The sequence below is a fragment of the Marmota flaviventris genome, chromosome 2 (genome assembly GCF_047511675.1).
Source record: "Marmota flaviventris isolate mMarFla1 chromosome 2, mMarFla1.hap1, whole genome shotgun sequence".
Taxonomy (NCBI): Eukaryota; Metazoa; Chordata; class Mammalia; order Rodentia; family Sciuridae; genus Marmota; species Marmota flaviventris.
Window position 1 is genome coordinate 70,054,678 of NC_092499.1, and position 22,423 is coordinate 70,077,100.

At 35.5% G+C, this 22,423-nt stretch overlaps 1 protein-coding gene across 1 annotated transcript in view; it reads left to right on the plus strand.

The window, feature by feature from the left end:
* The window catches only part of Kcnh5 (potassium voltage-gated channel subfamily H member 5), a 283,319-nt gene that overhangs the window by 158,503 nt on the left and 102,393 nt on the right, over window positions 1-22,423 (plus strand). Inside the window, exon 8 of the mRNA XM_027929653.2 lies at window positions 19,651-19,850. Coding sequence (XP_027785454.1) covers window positions 19,651-19,850 — 200 coding nt within the window. The remainder of the gene's footprint in view (window positions 1-19,650; window positions 19,851-22,423) is intronic.

The window sequence follows — 22,423 nt, forward strand, 5'->3', positions numbered from 1 at the left end:
ACCAAGTGGCACTGGAGAAAGTGCACTGTAGGCCTAGAGGGACAGGATTCACTCACTCCATTATTCTTTCATTCATCCAGTGTTGATTGTGTTAAGCTCAAGGAATATTATATTGAATGTGACAGATAACATCTGGATCTCACAGAGCTCTCAATATGGAGAGGGTGTCAGGTGTTACAGACAGCAAGCAGATTCAGAATGCAACATTAGAAGCTGGGGTTGTAGTTCAGTGGTAGAGCACTTGCCTTGCATGCATGAGGCACTGAGTTTGATCCTCAGCACCACATAAAAATAAATAAAGGTATTGTATCCATCTACAACTAATTTTTTTTTAAAAAACTGCAACATCAGGTAAAAGAAAAAGAAGGCAGGTTAAAAGAACGGCATAAAGGAGTTCCTGTTTTGGATGGTAACATTTAAGAAACTTGAATGACATCAGGGAGGGAGTCGTGGAAGCATGTTCTAGGAGCAGAAAATTCAGGGACTTCTGAAGCAGGGGTATACTGAGTGGACAAAGCATCTGAGACTCCAGTGTATGGAAAGGTGGAAGAGAGGGGTAGATGAAGACAGGACTGGGTCATGCAGGCTTTGATGGGAACCCCAGGAAACTTTTCAACAGATCAGTGACATGATATGATTGTATTTTAAAGTAAAGTGCTGGCTGCTGGGTTGAGAATATACTACTGGAGGCTACGATGGAATAAAGAACAAGTTAGGAGGTTACTGAAGAATTTTCGGAAAAAGATAGGTTGAGCAAGGATGGTAGCTGTGGATGTTGTTAGAAGTGGTCATAATTGTGATTTTGGGGGAAAGTAGCCAACAGGAGAATGGGCGTAGTGCACAAGAAGCCAACAGTTCTGTGTTTGTGGAGCTTGAATTTCAGGATGTGAAGTATGAGAAGCTGAAGGTGGAGATCAGACACCACAGAGTGTAGAGTGGTGGTAGGAGCAGATTTACTGCAACCCATCAACGTGGTGTGGCAGAAGCTGTTTTTAGCCATTGACTGTTTTGTGTTCTCTTCCCCTTTCCAGCTTCCCTTGTTGTGGGGAGGGCACAAAGATGGGGAGGAAGTGGTCTGCATGCCCATCTAATGCTTGCTCCTTTGGTGATGACCACGGGGAGCACATGATGAGAAGGTCAAGTTGGTGGGAGCAACTTCACCATCAATTGTTAAACCACCATGTTTTCAGGGTTATTTTGTTCCCCTGGAAAAGCCTAGGTATTGCCCAGTTCTTTCAGTTGGGATGTGACTGTTGACAAGAGCATTCATTAGGAGGTGATGGCAGGAATTCAGCTGAGAGATGGTGAGTGCCCAGACTAATAAAGATTGGGCGGAAACAGATTTCTCATCTCTAAGTGCAAAGGAATGCCGGCACCCATGTTTGTTAGAAGGGTTAAATGGGAATGTGAAAGCTGTGACGTCTGGGAAACTTAGGTGGCATATTTCTTTTTCACAGTATTAATGACAGCTGTCAGCCTCAGTCACCCAACCTCTTCATGTTAATGTTCAGTTTTAACCTACTGTCAGGTTAGGTACTACCTGACAGGAGCCCTGACGATCTTTTTCATCACATACTTATTAGAGTTGACATTCCTGCCACAATGATGTGCCCAGTAGAATGAACCTGATATGGCTTTATTCCACACATGTCAAACCTTGGCTGTAATAATTTATTGAAAAAGGTGAACATTTGGTACCAAGTGTTGTTAGAAAAGAATAAAACCTGGTGATGCAGTAGATAGTAAGAGATTCGGTAAAGTATAATGAGGGATTTTGTTGGGTGCATAGTGTCTCATGGGGTATACAGTCTTAAATATTGAAAAGGTGGAGACAGTTCGATCCAAACAGGACTTACAGTGTTTCAAGCTTACTAAACCAAAGCCATTTTTTTCTTATCCTAACAGTTTTGTATTGGTTCCATTCATTCTAAGCAATTTCATTTTTGTCTAGCTCTTAATGAATAGGGTGAGGTGGGAAGTTTTAGTGGGCAGCATACTCAGTTTCTTGAAATCATAGTAAATGTACATTTACATAGTAAATGTAAGTAAAGCAATGTATTCTACTTTTAAAATTTCCAGATGATGGTGTTCTTATGTCTTCCTCTCTATCACATGGATTTGTTCCTCTAATTTGATGATAATATTATGGTCACATGTACTGTAATCTCATGGACATTGCTCCTTAAGATATCCAATCTTGTGTTATACACGGGGTGGAATTTTACCATTAAAATAAATCAGCAAAAATGTCCCATCATATATGGAATAACTTACAGTGCTTGCTTAACAGCAGTTAACTTTACATCAGTTAATTTATTGCTCCAAGTAATGCACAAAATGGTCTTAGGAAATGTACAATTCATAGAAAATTTTCTTGCCTGTAATAAATTTGCACTTTACACAGAGAAGCTAAATGTACACATTGAAGTGATTTTCAAAAGGAATTGGAAGTGATTTTCAAAAAGATAATACATACTGAATATGCAGAATGCCAACATACCATTGATGGTCCTCAGGAAACCAGGTCTGAAGGAGTGTAACTGTGTTCCAGTCTTCTGACCTAAGTCCAGTTATTCTGTCCTGTGGATTCTTCTTTGTGTCTTTTGGTTTGTTTCTGTCTTCATCTGCTCCAATTCAGATTCTCATCATTTCTTTCTTCCTAGAGATGGTGAACAATCTGGTAGCTTATTTATCTGTCTTTAGTCTCTTTCCCATTCATACAATTTGTCTAAAACTGCAAATTGAACTTTTATTTTTCACCCTTTAGTTTTTACCCTTATTCACCACTGACTTAAGATTAAGTTATGGAATGCGACTTTAATACCCCAAAAGCATAGTAACTGAGGAATATAAGTGTCTGAAGACCCAACAAGCCTTGGTGGAAATAGCAACAATGCCTGCTAACTCACGTATACTTCCTATGCCATGTTCTCTGTCACTGCCTGGGTTATTTTTTCGTCAAATTCATGTTGGACCTTACTACCTAGCCCTCCTACTCTAGCTTTTCCTGTAGGTAGGCATAATCTTGTGTTACTTGTTCCTTTTTTTTTTTACTTCAATCTATGACACTGGTTGATACAACAATCACCTGCTTTTAGATTTACAATAATGGACTCCTCAGTGCCGGACTGTCAGTATCTTGGGATTGTGTCGACAGTCTCTCATATGCCTTAATGCCTGCACCTGCTCCCTCTTGTCTACAGCAGTGATTGTAAAGTAGTTTTCCATGAGATCTGCAAAATGTTTGTAGGTTTCCAATGATCAAAAGGAGTTCCAAGAACAAACAAGTATGAAAAACGGTGTCTTTACTGCAAGTCTTCTTAGAGCTTTTGATATGCTAATATGCATTGTGATATGCTAATGTGAATTGGGACTCTCCAAGAGAGAGAATTAATATGCAATATTAATGAAGCTTATTTGATCCAGAAATTTTTGTTTTCTTTTTTGGAGAAACATCTGTTACCATCACAGAGAATTATAGTGTTCCAATAGATGACAGCAGATTTTGGCTCCTCCATCGTATCAAATTTCTTATATCTTTTCCAATTTTTTTTTGCCTTCTCTTTGCATACTTTTCTCATCTCATATATTTAAAAAAATTCACTGTTCATTTTAAAATCTCAGAGTTTGTAATCTGCATACAGTCACAGCCTAAACAAACAAACAAAACCAAAAGTACATAGTGGTTTTAGATTCTAGAGCCTTGTTTCTATATTTTATGCTCATTCAGAGGTACCTAAAAAGAAATATGGAGAGTAATAATTTTCTAGACCTGAAGATAATGACATGACTCCTTTTAGGCATCGCATCAGGCAGTGTGAGGGATCCATTCATTCAAGGGAAGTGATTGTGTGGGTACTTGTGACATAAGAGGTAGTGTATATAAACAGGGAAGCCATTTCAATTCAGGTGTAGGTTAAAATTCTGTGAATGAGTTCTAATGCATAATGATGAGCAGAAGTCCATCGACCTTTTCTCTTGTAATGGGAGAAAGGGCCACCAAAAGAATTGGAATAAGGGTAGAGTGGACTGTGTTATCTCTGGTTTAACCTGGACAGCTCTCCTTATTCCTATTGTCCTAGCATAAAGCTACTATGTGTTGTGGATCTTAAGAGGTGATTAATGTTAAGATTACCTTAGAAAAGGGAGGAGACAAGAGCCAGTACAGGAGTAGTGTGTCCTACAATAAAAGGGTTAGCAGTGTTGTAAAGAAGAGAGATGAAAATTGTTAAGGTCAATGTTAAATTAGCAATGAGGAGACTAAGTCATTTTAATGTAGAACAGTTTCAGTTGGAAAATAAGGTCAGCCCATTTAGCTTTGACCCAATTGACCTTTTCAGAGCATTTTGCCAAGTGTGTTGTTATTTAATGATCAGCTTTCTTATCGTGTTGATATTTTGTTGGATTTCTGATAATCTGTTCAGAACATTTTTTAAGGAGTGTGAGAAAAGTCATAATCATTTAATTTTATAACCAAAATGATTTAAGTATTGGTTAAGACATAAAAATGGGTATGTAAAATTGCACTTCTGTTTATCTTCTATAACAGCACTCAATGAATGTGTACTAAGTATTATAAAGTTTGTAAATATTTTGACCACATGCATACAATTTAAGACATCTATGCTCACACAAACTAGTTTTACATTTTCCCAAACGACACTGTATTTCATTTATGTTCATTGGCAACTTTTGTTGATAACCCACTTTATTGAGAATTATTGTGGTTATATTTGGTTTTATGAAGGGAATTGATGTCTCAGTGATCAGAGAATAAATTTACTCAGAAATTATTTCCTCTCTCTTGATGAATTGTTTGCTATTCAGTATATGAGTTTTTAATAGGTGGTAAGATAATTCATGCACCACATCAGGCAGCTGGAGAGACACAGTTGTATTCATATTCTGTTATATAGTCAGGAAAAGCTTCACATCTCTTTTTTATAGCAAGGCTAAATTAACTTTTATTTGTTCCCTGGGAAGAATGTGACTTGATTGATAAAGAAGTTAAGGATGTAGTTTTCTTCTTTCCAGGGGCTCAGAGTCTAGATAGGGAACTGATAAATTAATTTTTTGAGAAAATATGAAGTACTGAGTTTGATAGAAACTTCCCATTGCCTTAATTTTATAGGCAATGAGGATACACTTAAAGCATTTTTTAAAGAGGAAAACAAAATTACAGAAACTATTGTTTTAGAAAATTTGGGGTCCTTGACATTGAATACACATTCATTCAGTGCTTTCTGTGGGTAAAGGCAATGCTAGGCATTATGGATAGAAATGGGCCATTTTACATACTCTTTTATTTTTTCACTAATACTTGAAGCAATTTGGTTATAAAAATTATGACCATGAATTTCCTCAGACTTCTTAAAAATGTTCTGAACAATGTATTATGTGTAGACTGTATTGTAATGACCTGGAGGCAGAGAACAGTTAGGAAGATGTTATGGTAACCTGGCCATAGGATAAGAAGATTAAATTATGGAATGTTAATAGAAAGGAGAAAGTAGGGTCCTGAGTATAAAAGGTATTTTTGAAGAAGAAAAACTCTTTTAATAGTTGGTTTTACAAGGAAGATCATATGGAAAGAGGAGCCAGAATGGACCCGAGGAGAGTGGCCATGTATTGAACCAGAAGGTCTGTCTGATAAGCTGACTCAGTTTCACCTTTGAAAGACTTAATTTGTTCTGCAGTCGACCATGCAGAGGGGTTGTAATTTACACACACAGAGGAAATGTTCACAGAATGAAATTTACAATGGTTCAACTGTCTTCTCAGCTCCAAAATGAAAACCTGCACTCCAGCTGTCCAGAGAGATGTTCATCTGGTTAGAAAAACTTGATTTTTAGTGTAATTTCCAGGGTAGAAGTGAAGTGGGGAGGTGGGACTGAGTAGCGATAATGTAATGGGTCTCTGGACCTGGAGTTATTCTTTTCAGTGCTTTAAAGAAGGTGTTTGAAGCCTGTTGGTAAGACATGTTCATACTGTTTCTGAGTTCCATAGACTGGCTCTAGTATTTAAGAAAATGAAGGGAGGAACCCAGCGAAGGTGGAATCAGCCTTCACAAAGTGTTGGCAGAACATCTAAACTGGATTGGGATGGAAGGCAATGGATGCAGCAATGATTTATATGACACAAAATTTGAGGGTTGTGATAGGGACACTATAAATGTTGGATTTGCACTGTTCATATTCCCTGGGTTCTTTGCCTTCCAAGATTCACTAATTGGAATTTCCATTCCATCACTAAGTATATGTCCAATTTTCTTGAATTTTGAATTCTTTCAAAATAAAGATCAACATCTGATTAGTATTGTCTGTTATAATCAATAAACTTTCTTAGCACAAGCAAAGTAAACTGAAAATTTCCTTTTGTATTGCAGAGGTATTAGTGCATTTTCTTTTGCATGAAATGGTTGCTTTGGGTAATGTGGTAACTGTTAACAGTTTTGCACGTCATTTTTATTGGTGCATTATAATTATACTTAACAGTGAGGTTCATTGTAATATATTGCACATAACATAATTTGATCAGTTTCATCCCCTAGTACCTCTCCTTTTCCTTTACTCTTCTCTTTCCCCAATCCTGCCCCTCTACTGTACTGGTCTCCCTTCTATTTTCATGAGGTTCCTTTCCCCGCCTCTGTTTTCTCTTTAGTGTCCACACATGAGAATAAACACACCCTTGACTTTCTGAGTCTATTTTGCTCAACATGATGATTTCCAGTTGTATCTATTTTCCTACATATGACATAATTATGTTCTTCTTTATGGCTGAATAAAACTCCACTGTGTATATTTGCCACATTTTCTATATCCATTCATCCCTTGATGGAAACCTAGGCTGGTTTCATAGTTTGGCTATTGTGAATTGTGCTGCTCTATCTAAATAATAGATTTAAAATCTCCTTGTCTATATCACATCCCAGCTTAGAGAGGGGCCCAGAACATCCACTGGTTCATATGTTTTAAAGGCTGTGTACAGTTTCCACTTGGTCTGTATTCTACTCTCTGGCAGTACTTAATTCTTTGAGATCTGCTGTTCGTGCTTAAGAACTTTTGTCTATACCAATGATTTCAAAGCAACCAATAAGGGCTACAAGAGATCTTCTGCAGGACAGAATATTATTTGCAAAATCAATCTTAAAGCTGATATGAGTTTTAGGTTGTATAGTTTTTGAAATTGACTTGGGTCAGGTTCATTTCCTAAATTTCTTCCTTTATATTTTTATGGGAGATAAAATATTAATTTAGGTAGGTCATATGGATGTGAAAAGACAATGCACATAGGTTTGTAATAAGCACTAACTAAAGGTTTGCTATCACAATTATTAATATCAGGTTTCTTAATGTACTTCTGTTAATGTGTCACCTAGGAATTGAAATAATTACTCTTTAAAGAAATTTATAGCTTCAGACTTTCTAAACATATATATAAATAACTTATTTTTGTTAATAAAAGTGGTGCATGTTTATTTGCAAAAAAAAAAAAAAAACTACAGAAATTCTCTGCAGTTTAAGAAGGAAGGGAATGGAAGGTAGGAAGAAGGGAGGGGAAATACTGGGGACTGAATAGAATGAATTATATTCCATGCTTTTATAATTATGTCAGAATATATTCTATTGTCATGTATAACTAAAAAGAACCAATAAAAATTAAAATTTAAAAAACCCACAAATCTTATTGTCCAAAGACAACAACTGTTAACATTTTACAAATGTCCCTGTAGTTATTTTTTTGTATGCCCCAAAATCAGTCTCCCCTATACATTTACAGACACATATAAAATGTTGTGCACAACTTTTTTTCTAACAAAAATGTGCCATTGTTTTTCCTTATTTATGACCAGAGATCCCCATGATCATCTTAAAGTCTATTTTTCCATTTTATTACTGTGCTCCCATTTGTATCCCCAATTTTATTTTGGAACTTTTTACTTTTTTTCTTCAAACTGTAAAAAACATATGAGTGAACATCTTTGTGTACTCATTTTATAATTCATTTGAAAGAAATGGAATAATTGGGCCAAATGGTATACCTACTTGAACTTTTAATCTATGCTTGGTACAGGCATTTTTTTCTTGATTAATTTGTGATGAATTTTTATCTACACCATTATAATAGGAATTGCTATTATTTTTATTTTTTTTATAAATGATCAAGACTTAACAACTGGTGTCCTTGGGTTCTCATATTCTTGGAATAGATTAGTAGATAGTTGTCACCCAAGCTATAGGGTTTGTAATTTTATTCTTCTTAATGTCTTTGTTTCTTTGGACTTTCCATCTCTTCAGATTGGCATATTATAATACTTTAATGGTGTTCTCATATTTGAGCTGGGATGGTTCTTGTTCACTTGCTCTTTGCTACACAGGAGTATTTTAAGTTTAATTCAACTTCTGTCTTTCATGCGTCAAGAAATTATGTGTGTAGGACTATGATATTGATTGAGTTTAAAAGATATTTGCTTTCAAGAACGTTAGTATGTGTACAGCAAGATATGTTAATACATATACAGGGTCACATTAACAGAAGTGCATTAAGAAACCTGATATTAATAATTGTGATAGCAAACCTTAGTGCTTATTATAAACCTGTGTGCATTGTCTTTTCACATCCATATGACCTCCCTAAATTACTATTTTATCCCCCATAAAAATATAAAGGAAAAAATTCAGGAAATTAACCTGACCCAAGTCACATATAATGTAAAGAAGATCTATTTTTTAATTTTTTGAATAAACTCCATACTGGTTTTCATAAGTAGCAATACCAGTTGACATTCCCACCAATAGTCTGAAGGTTCCTTTCAGCACTTGCTGTCTTGTATCTTTTTTTGTGAGTTGATAACCTCATTGTGGTTTTGATTTGCGTTTCCTTGATGATTAATGATGTTGAACATTTTTTAAGACCCATATGGCTATTTGTATGTCTGCTTTTTAAGAAATGTCTACTTAATTCTATTGCCCATTTTTAAATTGAATTATTCATTTTTTTGCTATTTCGTCTTTTTTAGTTCCTTATCTATTCTGTATGTTAATCCCTTGTCAGTTGATTAGTTTGCAAATACTTTCTCCCATTCTGTGGGTTATTTGTTCACTCTGTTGATCATGTCCTTTGCTGTGCAGAAGCTTTTTAGTTTGCTGTAATCCCATTTATCTACTTTTGCTTTTGTTTCCTGTGTTTTGGAGCCATGTCAGAAAATTCTTTCCTGCTGGGCACAGTGGCGCATGTCTGTAATACCAGCTTGGGAGGCTGAGGCAGGAGGATTGTAAATTCAAAGCCAGCCTTAGCAACTTAATGAGGCCCTAAACAGCTCAGTGAGACCCTGTCTCTAAATAAAATACAAAATAGAACTAGGGATGTGTCTTAGTGGTTGAGTGGCCCTCAGTTCAATTCCCAGTACACACACACACACAATTATTTCCTATTCTAATATCCTGAAGCATATCCCCATGTTTTCTAGTTTCACAGTTTCAGGTCTTGCATTTAAATTCCATGTAATCCATAAATCCCACTATCGGGTATATATCCAAAAGAGATGAAATCAATATGTCAGAGGGACATATGTGAACTCTCGTGTTTATGGAAGCAATATGCACAATGGCCAAGAAATGGAACCAACCTAAGTGTCTATCAACTGATGAATGGATAAAGAAAATGCAGGACATACGTATATGTTGTGTGTGTGTGTGTGTGTCTATTTATACACACAATACTATTTGGCCATAAAAAGAGCAAAATCTTCTCATTTGTGACTATATGGATAGAATTGGAAGACATTATGCTGAGTAAAATAACAGGACAACTTACACTTCTTCAGGGTTGATGGTCCTGGGGCAACATCCCAAGAGAGTGGAGACAACTCTGTATCAAAATGTTGGATTAGTGAAGTAGCAAAGTTTTTGCCATTGTAGTTTTCTTACTTTGTTTTGAACATTTTTTAAAAATAAGACTCAATATAAGAATTTATAAATATTTAAAGGATACAACTCATGTCATTATCATCAATCATCAGATGAGACCATAACTGCACTATTGCGTGTGTGTGTGTGTGTGTATGTGTGTGTATGATAGAATAGGAAATGTTCCTTTTTTTAACTTAACAGAGGAAAATAACTACAAACAAAATAGAAGTGCCAAAAGCACATGCCATCAGTTATATAAATTGTAAAATATATTATACTTATTTCTTGAATATATTAAAATAGCACATTTAGAAATAGACAAGAAAGGCAAACGAAATATCCTCAGTTGCCAAAACAAACAAACCGTTATGGTTTGGATGTGATGTGAGGTGTCTCCCAAAAGTTCACGAGTGAGACAATGTGGGAGGGTTCCGAGGGGAAAAGACTTGGTTATGAGAGCCTCAACCCAATCAGTGAGTTAATCATTGATGGGATTAACTGAGTAGTAATTGAAGGCAGGTGTGGCTGAAGGAGGGGAGGCCTGGGGGCGTGGCTTTGGGATATATATTTGTATCTGGCTAGTGGAGCCTCTCTCTCTCTGCTCTCTGATCACACTCTTCTACCATGATATTCAGCCTTAACTTGAGCCCTGAGGAATGGAGCCTGATGTCTGTGGATTGAGACCGCTAAAACCTTGAGCTCTCAAATAAACTTTCCCTCCTCTACAGTTGTTCTGTTTGGATCCTTTTTGTTACAGCAGTGAAAAAGCTGACTCAAACACAAACAAACAACAACAAAAACCCGATGTCTGTCATTCTGCCTTTTCCAAGTTGGTGTTCTGCTCTTTTTTTGACATAAAGTTGTGTTGACCCTTGTCCACTTCTGCATCACTTCATGCAAACCTATTTTATTTTCCTTTAGTTATTTATACTCAGCTGAAGTTTTAGTCTTTTTTTGTAACTATGATTTTTGAAAACTGTCAAAAATAAAAATATCTCTTTGTCCTTTTGGTAATCTCTGAGTGTACACTGACAGTGGTCTCCTGCTCTGCTCCTTTTTTTTAAAATGTGTTTCTTTTAGTTCTAGATGGACATAATAACTCTATTTTGTTTATTTAGTTTTATGTGGTGCTGAGGATTGAACCCAGTGCCTCACATATGCTAGGTGAGTGCTCTACCACTGAGCCACAATCCCAGCCCCCTGCTCTGTACTTTCTCGAGACCTCCTTCTTGGTGTAGATGGCCATGTGCTTACTTGAAATGGTGCTTCTGGGTGCCTATGGCAGCTCAGCCCCCTCCAGAGTAATTATTTGTGGGTATGTCTAGGTTAGTCTTTGCATTAGCTGGGCAATGGCACCTACTCATATAGCGGTGAGTGTGATGGTATAAGCAATGGAGTGGGCCCTGCCAGAAGGGAGCAGAGGGTAGTGAGAGGCACACAAGAGGAGGGGAAGGGATGGATGCTAAGGTGGAACCAAAGATAACACAGTTTAAATCTCTGATAGTCTCAGGTTGCCTGACAGTTGACACATTGGGGACTGTTGTGTAACCCGTGAGAAATGAGTCTGAAATAATGAGAACAGTATTTGTTGAGTGTCTCATCTCAGAGGCATTGTTCTGTATGGTCTGACTTGTTTTTATCAAAGGTACAAAAACTTTCATAGCTGTGTAAGCAGGAGTCTGTACACTAATTTTATTAGAAATCTAAATGAATTGTGCTAGATTAGAGAGAATTTAAAAAAAACAGGATTTACTTGGCATGAAAGAAATAACTATCATAGAAGGATAAAGTGGAGATCAAGCTATTTTGAGATGTGTTTTGCTCAGACTGGTCTGGAACCCCTGGGTTTGAGTGATCCTCCCACTTCAGCCTCCCCACCTAATGCTAGGCAGGCACATGTCACCTTGCCCAAGTTAGCTTGATGTTTTAATTTTTTGTTTTTACTTTTAATTTCCTAGAATTCTTTTGAATTCATGATCTTCCAAATCTTTCCATTCAACCCCTTCTTATCCTTTCTTTAATCTGTGATGTAACATTAGTAATTCATTGCTAACTCCATGATTATCTTCCTAAAACTAAATCAGCCTTTAGGGTATGTAGGAAACAATATCAATTAACATTGCCATGTAATTGTTGAGACTATTTTGAGGAACCTAGTTGATGTTATAATCACGATATTAGCTCTAAGCTGGGTGAAATATGTCCAACATTATGCTAAAATTTAGTGAGTTCTAAAAATGGTCCCTTCCGTGTCCCAGCACCTCACAAGTTGACAGTTAATTCAAATAGTAATTCAATGCAATCATTGTATTACCTAAAATTCCTCTTTCAAAACTTTAGCATCCCTGAGAGGGATAATATAATTAGCAGTTTTTAGTATTTAAGACTTAACATGTAGAAACCAGATTCATTTCTAACAGTATAACTGGCATAGTGCGGATACTGGGTAGAGTAGGGTTACAGATTAAATGAAGATAAGAAAAAGTGTGCCTTAATATATTGGTCATGGGGTAGGCCTAGATTCAAGGGGAAGGGATATAGATTGTGACTGTCAATGGAAGAGGTGTATGAGAATTTTTAGATATCTTTAACCTACAATAATTATCTTCAAAATAATTCCTTTGTGATGAATGAGAAAAATATAAGAAAAATATAAAAATATAATTGCAAAAGAGCATCCAGGGAAACCAGGAGCTGTTAGAAGTGGAGGAGAGTAACTTGAAACTGGAGGTTCTTCACTTTGTTTTAAGGCCAACTGGAGCCATTTCAAATGTTTTACCAAGCTGTGTGCTGCACAGATAATCACGTATTGATGCAACATTTTCCTTTCACATCTTAAATATCATTACTAAAGGTGGACATTAGTGAATATCAAAATAGAGGAAGATGATGGTTGGACCACTTATGTGGCCCTATGGGTTATCAGTAATGCAGTCCCATATCAATATTTTAGACTGTGCAAGCCAAGGCCAATGGTCACCTGCCAAGACATACACAATGAAGATAATTAGGAAAAATTTATGTTGGATATTATTATTAAATAGGCGCAAAATTTAAAGAAGAAGGATTGTTATTAAGGAGGTGAATGGATCTAGTGAGCAAACAAAATGAAATGACAGAAGAACATAATATCTTCAGAGAGCCAGATATTATTATTCTATCTACCATGATGAACAACTCACATAAGTGGAAACTGTTACAATTAATTACCTGAACATAGATTGTTGTTTGCTCTGTGAATTCTTTAAGCCTGAGAAATAAACCGCAGTTCAGTTATGGGCTTGACAGGGCTCTAATTTTTTTGTGTGTGAATTTTTGTAAACAGTGTAAAAGAAAATATTAGCTTTCTTTCAAAGAATGTGACTTGAGATCATTAAAGACTAGCACTTTTCTTTAGGAAATAGTAGATACTCTTTGAAGTTGAGGATTGTTTGTCTTTTTTTTTTTTAATCATTATATGTCCCTGAGGTTCCTATGGTGACTGGCATATATAAATATTCAATGAATATTTACAGAATTGAATAGTTCTTGAACAAATATTGATATTTATCATTAGTTATAACAGCATTGCTCAATCTTTTAACTTGTATCTTTTTAAAAACATTTAACATTCATTTATGACTTTAATTTTTATATTTTAAAAACAATAGGTATTTCACCACCTTGCTTTCCCAAGTCCTCTACCCAACTGAGAATCACTCTACTTTATTAGGGCTTAAGTTATTATAGTTGCATAATTAATAAAACTTAGTGGCTTGAAAACCCTACCATTTATTACATATATGCATCTGCAATTTATAAAAGACTAGAAAGACATGAATTATTTCTAGGTTATGTGGTATCAACTGGGATGACTTGAATGGGCCAGGAAAATCTACTCTTTTGTTGACTTAGCCAAATAACGTAAGCTGATGCTGTCAAACTGTGTGCTGTACATATAATCGCAAATTGATGGAATATTTTCTTTCATATTTTACATGTCATTATTAAATATCATGAATACAGATAGAGAGAAAAGTGATGGTTGAACTTCCTACATAGTCTTAAATGTCATCAGAAGTGTATGCTCATACCAATATTCATATTGCTCAGCCGCCAATCAGGATTTAGCTGGGAGTTCAATAAAAACTATTGGCCAGAGGCCTTTATTCCTTTCCATGAGGGCATATGTAGAAGAATACCAGGGCTTCCTCACAACATGGAAACTAGGTTTTAATAAGGTGTTCGAACTAGGTGTTCAAATGATGAGAAACTGGAAGTCTCTAGTTTCTTAAGGCCTGAGCCTGTATACTGGTACATAATCATGGTTACTATATCTCATTGGTTCAACAATCATGGGGTAGGCCCAGATTCAAGGGGAAGGGATGTAGATTGTGCCTGTCAATGGAAAAGATGACTGAGAATTTTTAGGCATCTTTAACCTACCATAATTATCTTCAAAATAATTCCTTTGTGGTGAGTGAGAAAAATATGAGTTTTTGGACAAGAGATTTTACTGGTATGTACTCCAGGACTACTAAAACTATAAATATGAAAAGCTTATGAAATCATCATTTTTAAGTCCAAAAGATTGCAAAAAAGCTTATAAAAAGAGGCTTATGAAATTGTCACAAATCTTCCTAATTATTAATATGATATATGTGAATTGGCTGTGTACATTATTTCCATTCAAAGGTTAAATAATGTAACAGGTCTCTATAAAATTTACCAACCCAAAATCATAGTCATTTATGTTTGATAAATAACAATGGACCTTCTAATTTATTTATTGTCTTACTATGGCGAGGTCATGTATTACTTTAGTTTCTAAATATTTTATTACTGCACCAGCTTTAATAATGTATATTCCTTCTGTATTTTTGAATCCCCAATAGTGAAATTTTTATATAAAAGAAGAATGTTTCTGAAAAACTGTTTCTTAGTTTGGGGTATGTAAGCTTACTTGAAAAATATTTGAACAACTACTGTGTTGCAGGAACTACTGTATTTTGGGAACATATAGTAATGAGCAATAGAAGTAAGTCCACACCTACCTTCCTGGAATTTACATTCCTACTAGGGAAGATGGATAACAAAGAAATAAATATGTAATGTAAATTAAAGTAATGATAAAATAAACAAGCTCTAATAAGAGGATGTGGAGTGTGATATTGACGGATGGGAATGTTTAGACCCTGTGGTCAGGGGAGCCATCTAAGAGGAGTTGGGTTTTGAGCAGAGATCTGAATGATGAGAGGAAATAGACCATATAAGCAGCATATATTTTTGAGTGCATATTTACTGTACTCAGAAAGATAAAACATCAAGAAATTTGTCAATCACATACTTTTCTATTGATTTTTAGTCATTCAGTCACTCTGTGTCTTACTTGGGGGAATTTAATCCATTTAAATTTAACATAATTATTTGTAAGTAAGGTCTTACTACTGACATTTTATAACCCAGTTTATAGTTTTTTTTTTTTTTTAGTTTCTTTCTTCCTCTTTTATAGTCTTCCTTTGTAGTTAAGTGATTTTTCTCTGGGTAGTGTGTTTTGATTCCTTGTTTACTATTTTTGGTCTGCTATAGGTTTCTGCTTTGTTGTTACCATAGGCTTACAAAAAAAAATCTCTTTTATTTGTAACAAGACATTTTGAAATGATAACAACTTATTCATTGATCATAAAGATAAGAAAAAAATAGAAAAGGTACTGAAGAACCTGTACATGTACACTTCATTTTCCCTACATTTTGAACTTTTGATCTTCTGTTTTGCATCTTTCTATGTGGCTTCTTAACATATTAATGTCATTATTTTTAATTGTTTTGTTTTCAGTCTTTGTACTAAAGATCAAGAAGGTTTATATACCGTGCTTACAATATTAGGTAATTCTGAATCTGCCTTTATAGTGAGTTTTATACCTTTCCTTTGTCATACCTTGAGGGACACATCTGGCAGTGATAATCTCTCAGCTTATTTGTCTGGAAATATCTTTATCTCTGTTTTCTATCTGAATCAAACAGTATTTGTTGGCATGTTTCTTTTCCCCCTCAGCATGTGAAAATTCCATCCTATTACCTTCTGCCCTGTATGAAGTCTATTGTTAGGCAGTTGGAACACTCTTCTACGTATTTTTTTTCTGGTCTTCTTTCTGCTTGGAGAATCCTCTGTTTGTATGTTACCTTTGAAAGCTTGGTTATAATATGTCTTGGGACAGACTTGAGTGAGTTGAATCTGATGGTGACCTTTGACCTTCATATACCTATGTATTTGTATCTTTTTCAGATTTTGGAAGTCTTCTGTTATTATCTCTTCTTTATGCAACTATTTTTGGAAATAAGCTTTATACCCCTTTGCATTTTTAAGTACCTTTTGAACCTTAGTAACCCAAATATCTGTTCTTTTAAGGTTATGATGTTCCTGCAATCTTTCTTAATTCCACTTCATTCTTCTTTTTCTCCTCCAACAGTATATCTGTGTATTTCAAATTTAGTGGTTTTTTCTTGAGCTTACCGATTCATCTGTTTGATCTATTAATCACATTTTTTTATTTCAATTAGTTCACTTTTCTGCTCAAGGAAATGTTTTTCTGGATTTACTTGAAATTCATTGAGTTTCTTTAAAATATCTATTTTAAATTCTCTGAGAGTTCATACACATCAGTTGCTTTATGGTCAGTTATTGGCACCTTGTTTTGTCTGTTAAGCATGGTCATAGTTCTCTGGGAATTCTTGATGCTTGTTGGCAGACAAGGATGTTGCAATTAGAAGGGTTGGTTAGGTATTTATTCTAGTCTTCATTAACTGGCTTTGTTTGTGCTTGTCTTTATAGAAATTCTAAGCAGGCTGCTTATTTGAGCCTGTGATTATTTACTCGCTTCCAGCATCAATGTCCTAGGTTTCCTAGAAGTCCATAGTTGACACATTGTCACTGTGTCAGCACTAAAGGCACTTCAGGCCCAAGTTGATCACATTCACTATTGTGTTGCTCAGAATGGACTGAACGAATGTCTAAATAGGGTAGTTCATTCCTGCAAGTCTCTCCCTAGAGCCAAAGTGAGCCCAGACACTCTATTCACTGTCATTGGCCTGTGGTTAGATACCACAGTTTCTGCCTGATACTGGGCTTCACTATGCAGGGACTGGCTATAGGCCCCTTTGCCACTTGGTAATTACTTACTTCTTCTTCCCCAAACAGATAAGGCTAAGTTGTGCTGCTTGGGATTGAGTGAGGAATGGAGTAGGTGGTCCTGTAGTCATTGATGTCACCATGCTTGTGTTAAACCTGGAGTCTATAGGACCAGTGCAGCAGAGGATCCAGGGCCATGCTGCTTTGCCCTGTGTGTCACTTGCAGTGTATTAATGGCTCGAGGCTACTGCAATCAGCCAGTGATGATGTTGGCCACAATACATGTCCCACCATGGCCTGAGGTCTCTCACACTAGGACAAACTCAGAGGCTTTGTCTATAGGTATTTTCCTGAGTCTGGGGATGGTTGGAGTCTGCCCGCCACTTTGATTTCACCAGCTGGGCATGAGTTCTAAGACAAAACCTTTTTCTTACTTCCCTGTCTTACCCTATAAGAGGGGGAGTGTTTCTCCCATACAGTGCTGCCCGAAGCTGAGGGAGGATGGTAGAAACAGTCCTTTGCTGCCAGACTAACCTAGGTCCAGAGGCTGTGTCTGTGAGCACTGGCCAGGGGCCAAGGGCCCTGGGGCTCTGAAGAGCTAGATTTCACATTGGCAATTCTAGTACTGGATTCAAAACCCAAGGCTTAAATGTAATTTCTTCCCCTTCCCTCAACTGGAGGAGTGTCTTTCCACATAGTCTCTCTCTCCACTGCTTGAAGATGGAGGAGGGGAGTCCCTGAAAATTTTTCCTTTCTGCATTCTTCAATGCTTCTTTTCCTATTATTATACTAAATCCAGGGCTTGCAATTTCTTACCTGGTTTCGCTAGTTCTTGCAAAGGTAGTTTTGTGTGTGGATAGCTTCAAAGTGATGCTTCTCTGGGAGATGTTATTCTGTTATCATCATGCTCCTCTTTAGTATGGACATTTGTTAAACTAGAAGGCAGTAGTAAGGTATGTGTTAATATAGCACCCTGCAAACATCTTGGGGTTCTTAACAAGTAAAATATATCAAAATAGGTAGTTATGTGATATTAGCCATTTATAATAATTGGGCACTATTACAAAAAATGATGTTTTGTAATAGTGCCCCATTATAATTAAAGCATTATTTCATTAACCCCTAAAGTATTCATTATTTTAAAAATATAAACTCTCCTTCTTTTTCTATTTTCTGTAAACTTGAAATTCCATTTTTGTTAGATGGTTCTTCTATCATTTAGTTGTTCCCATTGCTTCTGTTCATCTTTAGTCTTTATTACTAGCAACAATGGTAGAATAGTGATGTTAGTTCTGTGATTAATTTTTTAAATTTTTTAAATATGAATATTCAAAGATTTAAAGATGCAGTTGAGAAATTTCAGCTGCATTTCTACTCAGTTTTAGAAAGATATCATCTATCTTAAAAGTTGTCCTGTACTGGAATCAAAACTCCTACCTTTCTGCAGGAAAACAGACTAAATGTTTATAAAATAATAGCTTTCATTTGTGAAATTAAAATCTGTTATACTCTGAGGAGAACAACTGTTGTTGAAGACCCAAATGATATATCCAAAATAGTATACTAAGGATCATAAGTTGCTTTGCTTTCTTGATTTTCTACTAGTTTCATTAAATGGGATTTGGTTCATGAAGTTACAAAATGAAACTTTATTTTTTCCCACACTCCGTTTAGAGGAGTTGTTTTCAAATGATTAGATAATGCAGGATATAAATGATCACCACCTGATATTCTGCTTTATTACACAAAGCCTATGGTTACTAAACACTGTGTTACTGACTATTAGGTGGATAAAGTACTGTCCCCTTTTCGAAAGAGCTTCCTGGTAATGATCTCTTGCATCTAAAGTCAGAGACTGGAGGTGTGTTCTCTTCTGGCTAAACTCAAGTACTTTTAAAATTTTTACAGTTCTAAAACAGCAAGTCATTATTCATAGCCTGACCAGATTTGAAGAAAGCAGATTTGGTAAATTAAGGATTTAGAAGGGGGCAGCAGTCATTGCCATTCATGGCTTCCAGGAGATAAATAACAGTGCTCAGTGAGCTGTCTTTATTCTTAAAATGATGGGATCAAAAAACTTATAGCCACTGGCATACTGACATGAGTTTCATAACTCCAGGCACCTCCAAAGTTTTATTTTAGCTTTTAATTCCAACTCTGATTATCTTCCAAAACTTCTAAAAATGGAGCATTTTAATTTGTCTCCACTCCATATATTTCTGATGTTCTGTCAAAAATATTTATAACCAGAGAAGTATTCCAAAAGCTGGAAGCAGTCAGCAGTAAGAAGAAGCCTGCGTTTCTAAGCTAGATCATCAGTCCCTGTAACAATTTAAATGCATTAGGCTTTTTTCAGGAGGATGAGGCTGGAGGATAACTTTAATCCAAAGGCTAGAATTTCTAAGGTAAAATTATAACTTTGGATCATCTGATTCACTATTACATATTTTAACCACCCTCATGATTTGTTAGGTTGACCAGTATGGTACATGCATATAAAATCATGTTTATCATAAGTGAATACCAGGTGCCAGATACTCTTTTTAGGCATTAACCCATGTAAATTTATAAAATCATCTCTCAAATATTTTGGGGGATATTTGTTTTATTTCCTTCATTCTTCTTTTTCAGCTCTTCTTTATGCAACTATTTTTGGAAATGTCACCACAATTTTTCAGCAAATGTATGCCAACACCAACCGATACCACGAGATGCTGAATAATGTTCGGGACTTTCTGAAGCTCTATCAGGTCCCAAAAGGCCTTAGTGAACGAGTCATGGATTATATTGTTTCAACATGGTCCATGTCAAAAGGAATTGACACAGAAAAGGTATGGGTTATTATTATTGTTGTTATTAATTTTCTATTTAATAGGATCTTTGATGAACATAACTTTTCTATCCACAGGTTGTTTGTATGATTGCTTTGTAAATGTTACTATGTGTTTTGTGACATTTCAATTCATCATATTTATTTTGATAACTTTAAAGGAACAGAGGACTCAACTATTAATCATTAATTCGTTTTAGTCATGATACTTAATTTATGAAATTTGTTTCCTGAAAATAACTAATTATTCCATTTCACTAGAATGCTCTTATTACCACTCAATGTAATTTGCTTCATTCCTCTTAAACCCTCAGAGTGCTGTCATTTCTGCTGCTAGATTTTACTCTGATTTCTTCTTTGGCTTTTTTGTCCATTTAAAAATTATTAACGTCTCTGCTATAAACAAAGAAAAAATGATGTTTTTGTCCATGCTACCCTCCAGTTATTATTTTTTTCTTTGCAGATGTTATATAAAGTAAGTTGAAAGTTTTTATTTTCCACTTTGGTTTACAAGAGATGCCTCCCTTTAAACAAGGGATGGCTCCCTATCCAATCATCTGACAACTGTGATTTCTTAATTGTCTTTTCATAGAACTGCTTTTAATTTTTTCTGTTGACTTCATATTTGGGCAAACAAGGACCCAAAGTTCTCCTTATAATAAACAAAATAATTTTTAAAAATTCTCACTTCCTATACCTAGCTGATTCACATCAAACATCGGGCATGACAAATACAATATGTATGTAATTTTAGAGGATGCCCACTTGAGCTATTTAACTTTACAAATTTTAGTGAAGACTTCCTGTTAGGTACTGATTTTTTAACATGTGATAGTCAAATAGCACAATAACTTCCTGGCCATTTTCTTCAAATTACTTTTGTGTTGTTGTTGTTTTTAAACCACCCCAAGACCTGTGCAATAAGCATTTTTTTTTTTTTAACATAGAAGAGAAAGCACTTTGACTACAGTAGATGTTTAGTTAGGGGAATTTTGTGAAACAAATAAGTAGTTTTAAGCTAGAGCAGGTGTTGTTATGATCAAATAGTTGAAGGGAAGATTGGGGAGTGGATATGGAATGTAACAGTTGAGGCAGAGGCACCTTCAGAAAGAGTACATGTGAGAGATAATCAGGGGTAATTATAGGAAGGAATTGAGGAATTGTTGATCTAATCTTCTTTCAACCTTTTTCAAGATGCAATATAGATTTTCTAGTTAAATGGCCATATAATAGTATTCATGACTATGGAGGGAAAAGCAGCATTTCTATGGAATTTGATTAATATATACCTGAGTCAATATATGAAAAGTCTCCAGAGGAGAAAGAAGATCTTCATCAGGGTGAGGATGAGAGAAATATAATTAAAGTTATCCAATGCAGGAGGTCCTTTGAAGTCTGCATTAAGTTAAATAGATCCAGAGGCAACCCCTGCCTTGATAATCACTATCTTAGTGAGATGTTTTTCTTTCCAGAAACACAATGGGGTCGCTCAGTAGCTAACAGAAAACATCAATGAAATGATGTCATCATGACCTTATGCATATTAAAAAAGGACTTGGCCTAGGGCCTGTGCTTACAAGGCAGATTTTGTTCTCTGTATTCCCAGATATTGGGGTGGTTCAGAAATGGAGCTGACTATTTTCTCTAAATGCCTGCCTTTGAGGACATGCTCACCTGTCTGATTCACATGTAGTTAGGGTGTCATGCACTGACATGGACTGCGTCTGCAGGTGCCTGTGCTATGTGACAGAAAACAATTTCTAAGTCTAATATCAAAGGTAAAATAAAAATCTAATTAAAATGACATATTTTTGAAGAGATATTTAAAATATTAAATGGATTAGCCTTTGTTTTGGAAAATATTTCGAGTGGTAATTTCTTACGGTTATATTTTTCTTTTTCTCTTTTTGCCTATTTAAAAAATTAACGCCTAATAATTATACATGATTAAGGGGTACAGTGTGACAATTCAATACATCTGTACAATGTGTATTGATCAGCATTTTCATTTCTTTGTGTTTAAAAATATGAATATGTTCTTTTCTAGTTATTCATAAAATATATATAGTGGGCTATTGTGAACTTTCACTGCCCTACTGTGTGTGGAACAGTAGAACTTATTCCTTCTATCTAACTGCGCTTGTGATCTGAATAGGCATTTTTCAGAAGAAAAATACAAATGGTCAATAAATATATGAAAAAATGCTCAATGTCATTAGCTGTCAGGAGAATGCAAATCAGACCTATAGATCTTCTCACCCTGGTTAGAATGGCCGTTATCAAAAAAATCAAAAAGCAACAAATGATAGTAAAGATGTGGTGAAAAGGGAAATCTTATTATACACTGTTGGTGGGCATGTAAATTAGCATAGCTGTTATGGAGAGCACTATGGAGTTTCCTCAAAAAATTAAAAACAGATCTACCATAGGATATTATATATAAACCACTTCTGGATATATATGATATGAAATCAAATCAATATAATAAAGAAATATTTGCACTCCATGTTTATTGCAAGACTATCCACAATAGCCAAGACATGGAATCATTGTAGGTGTACATGCACAGATGAA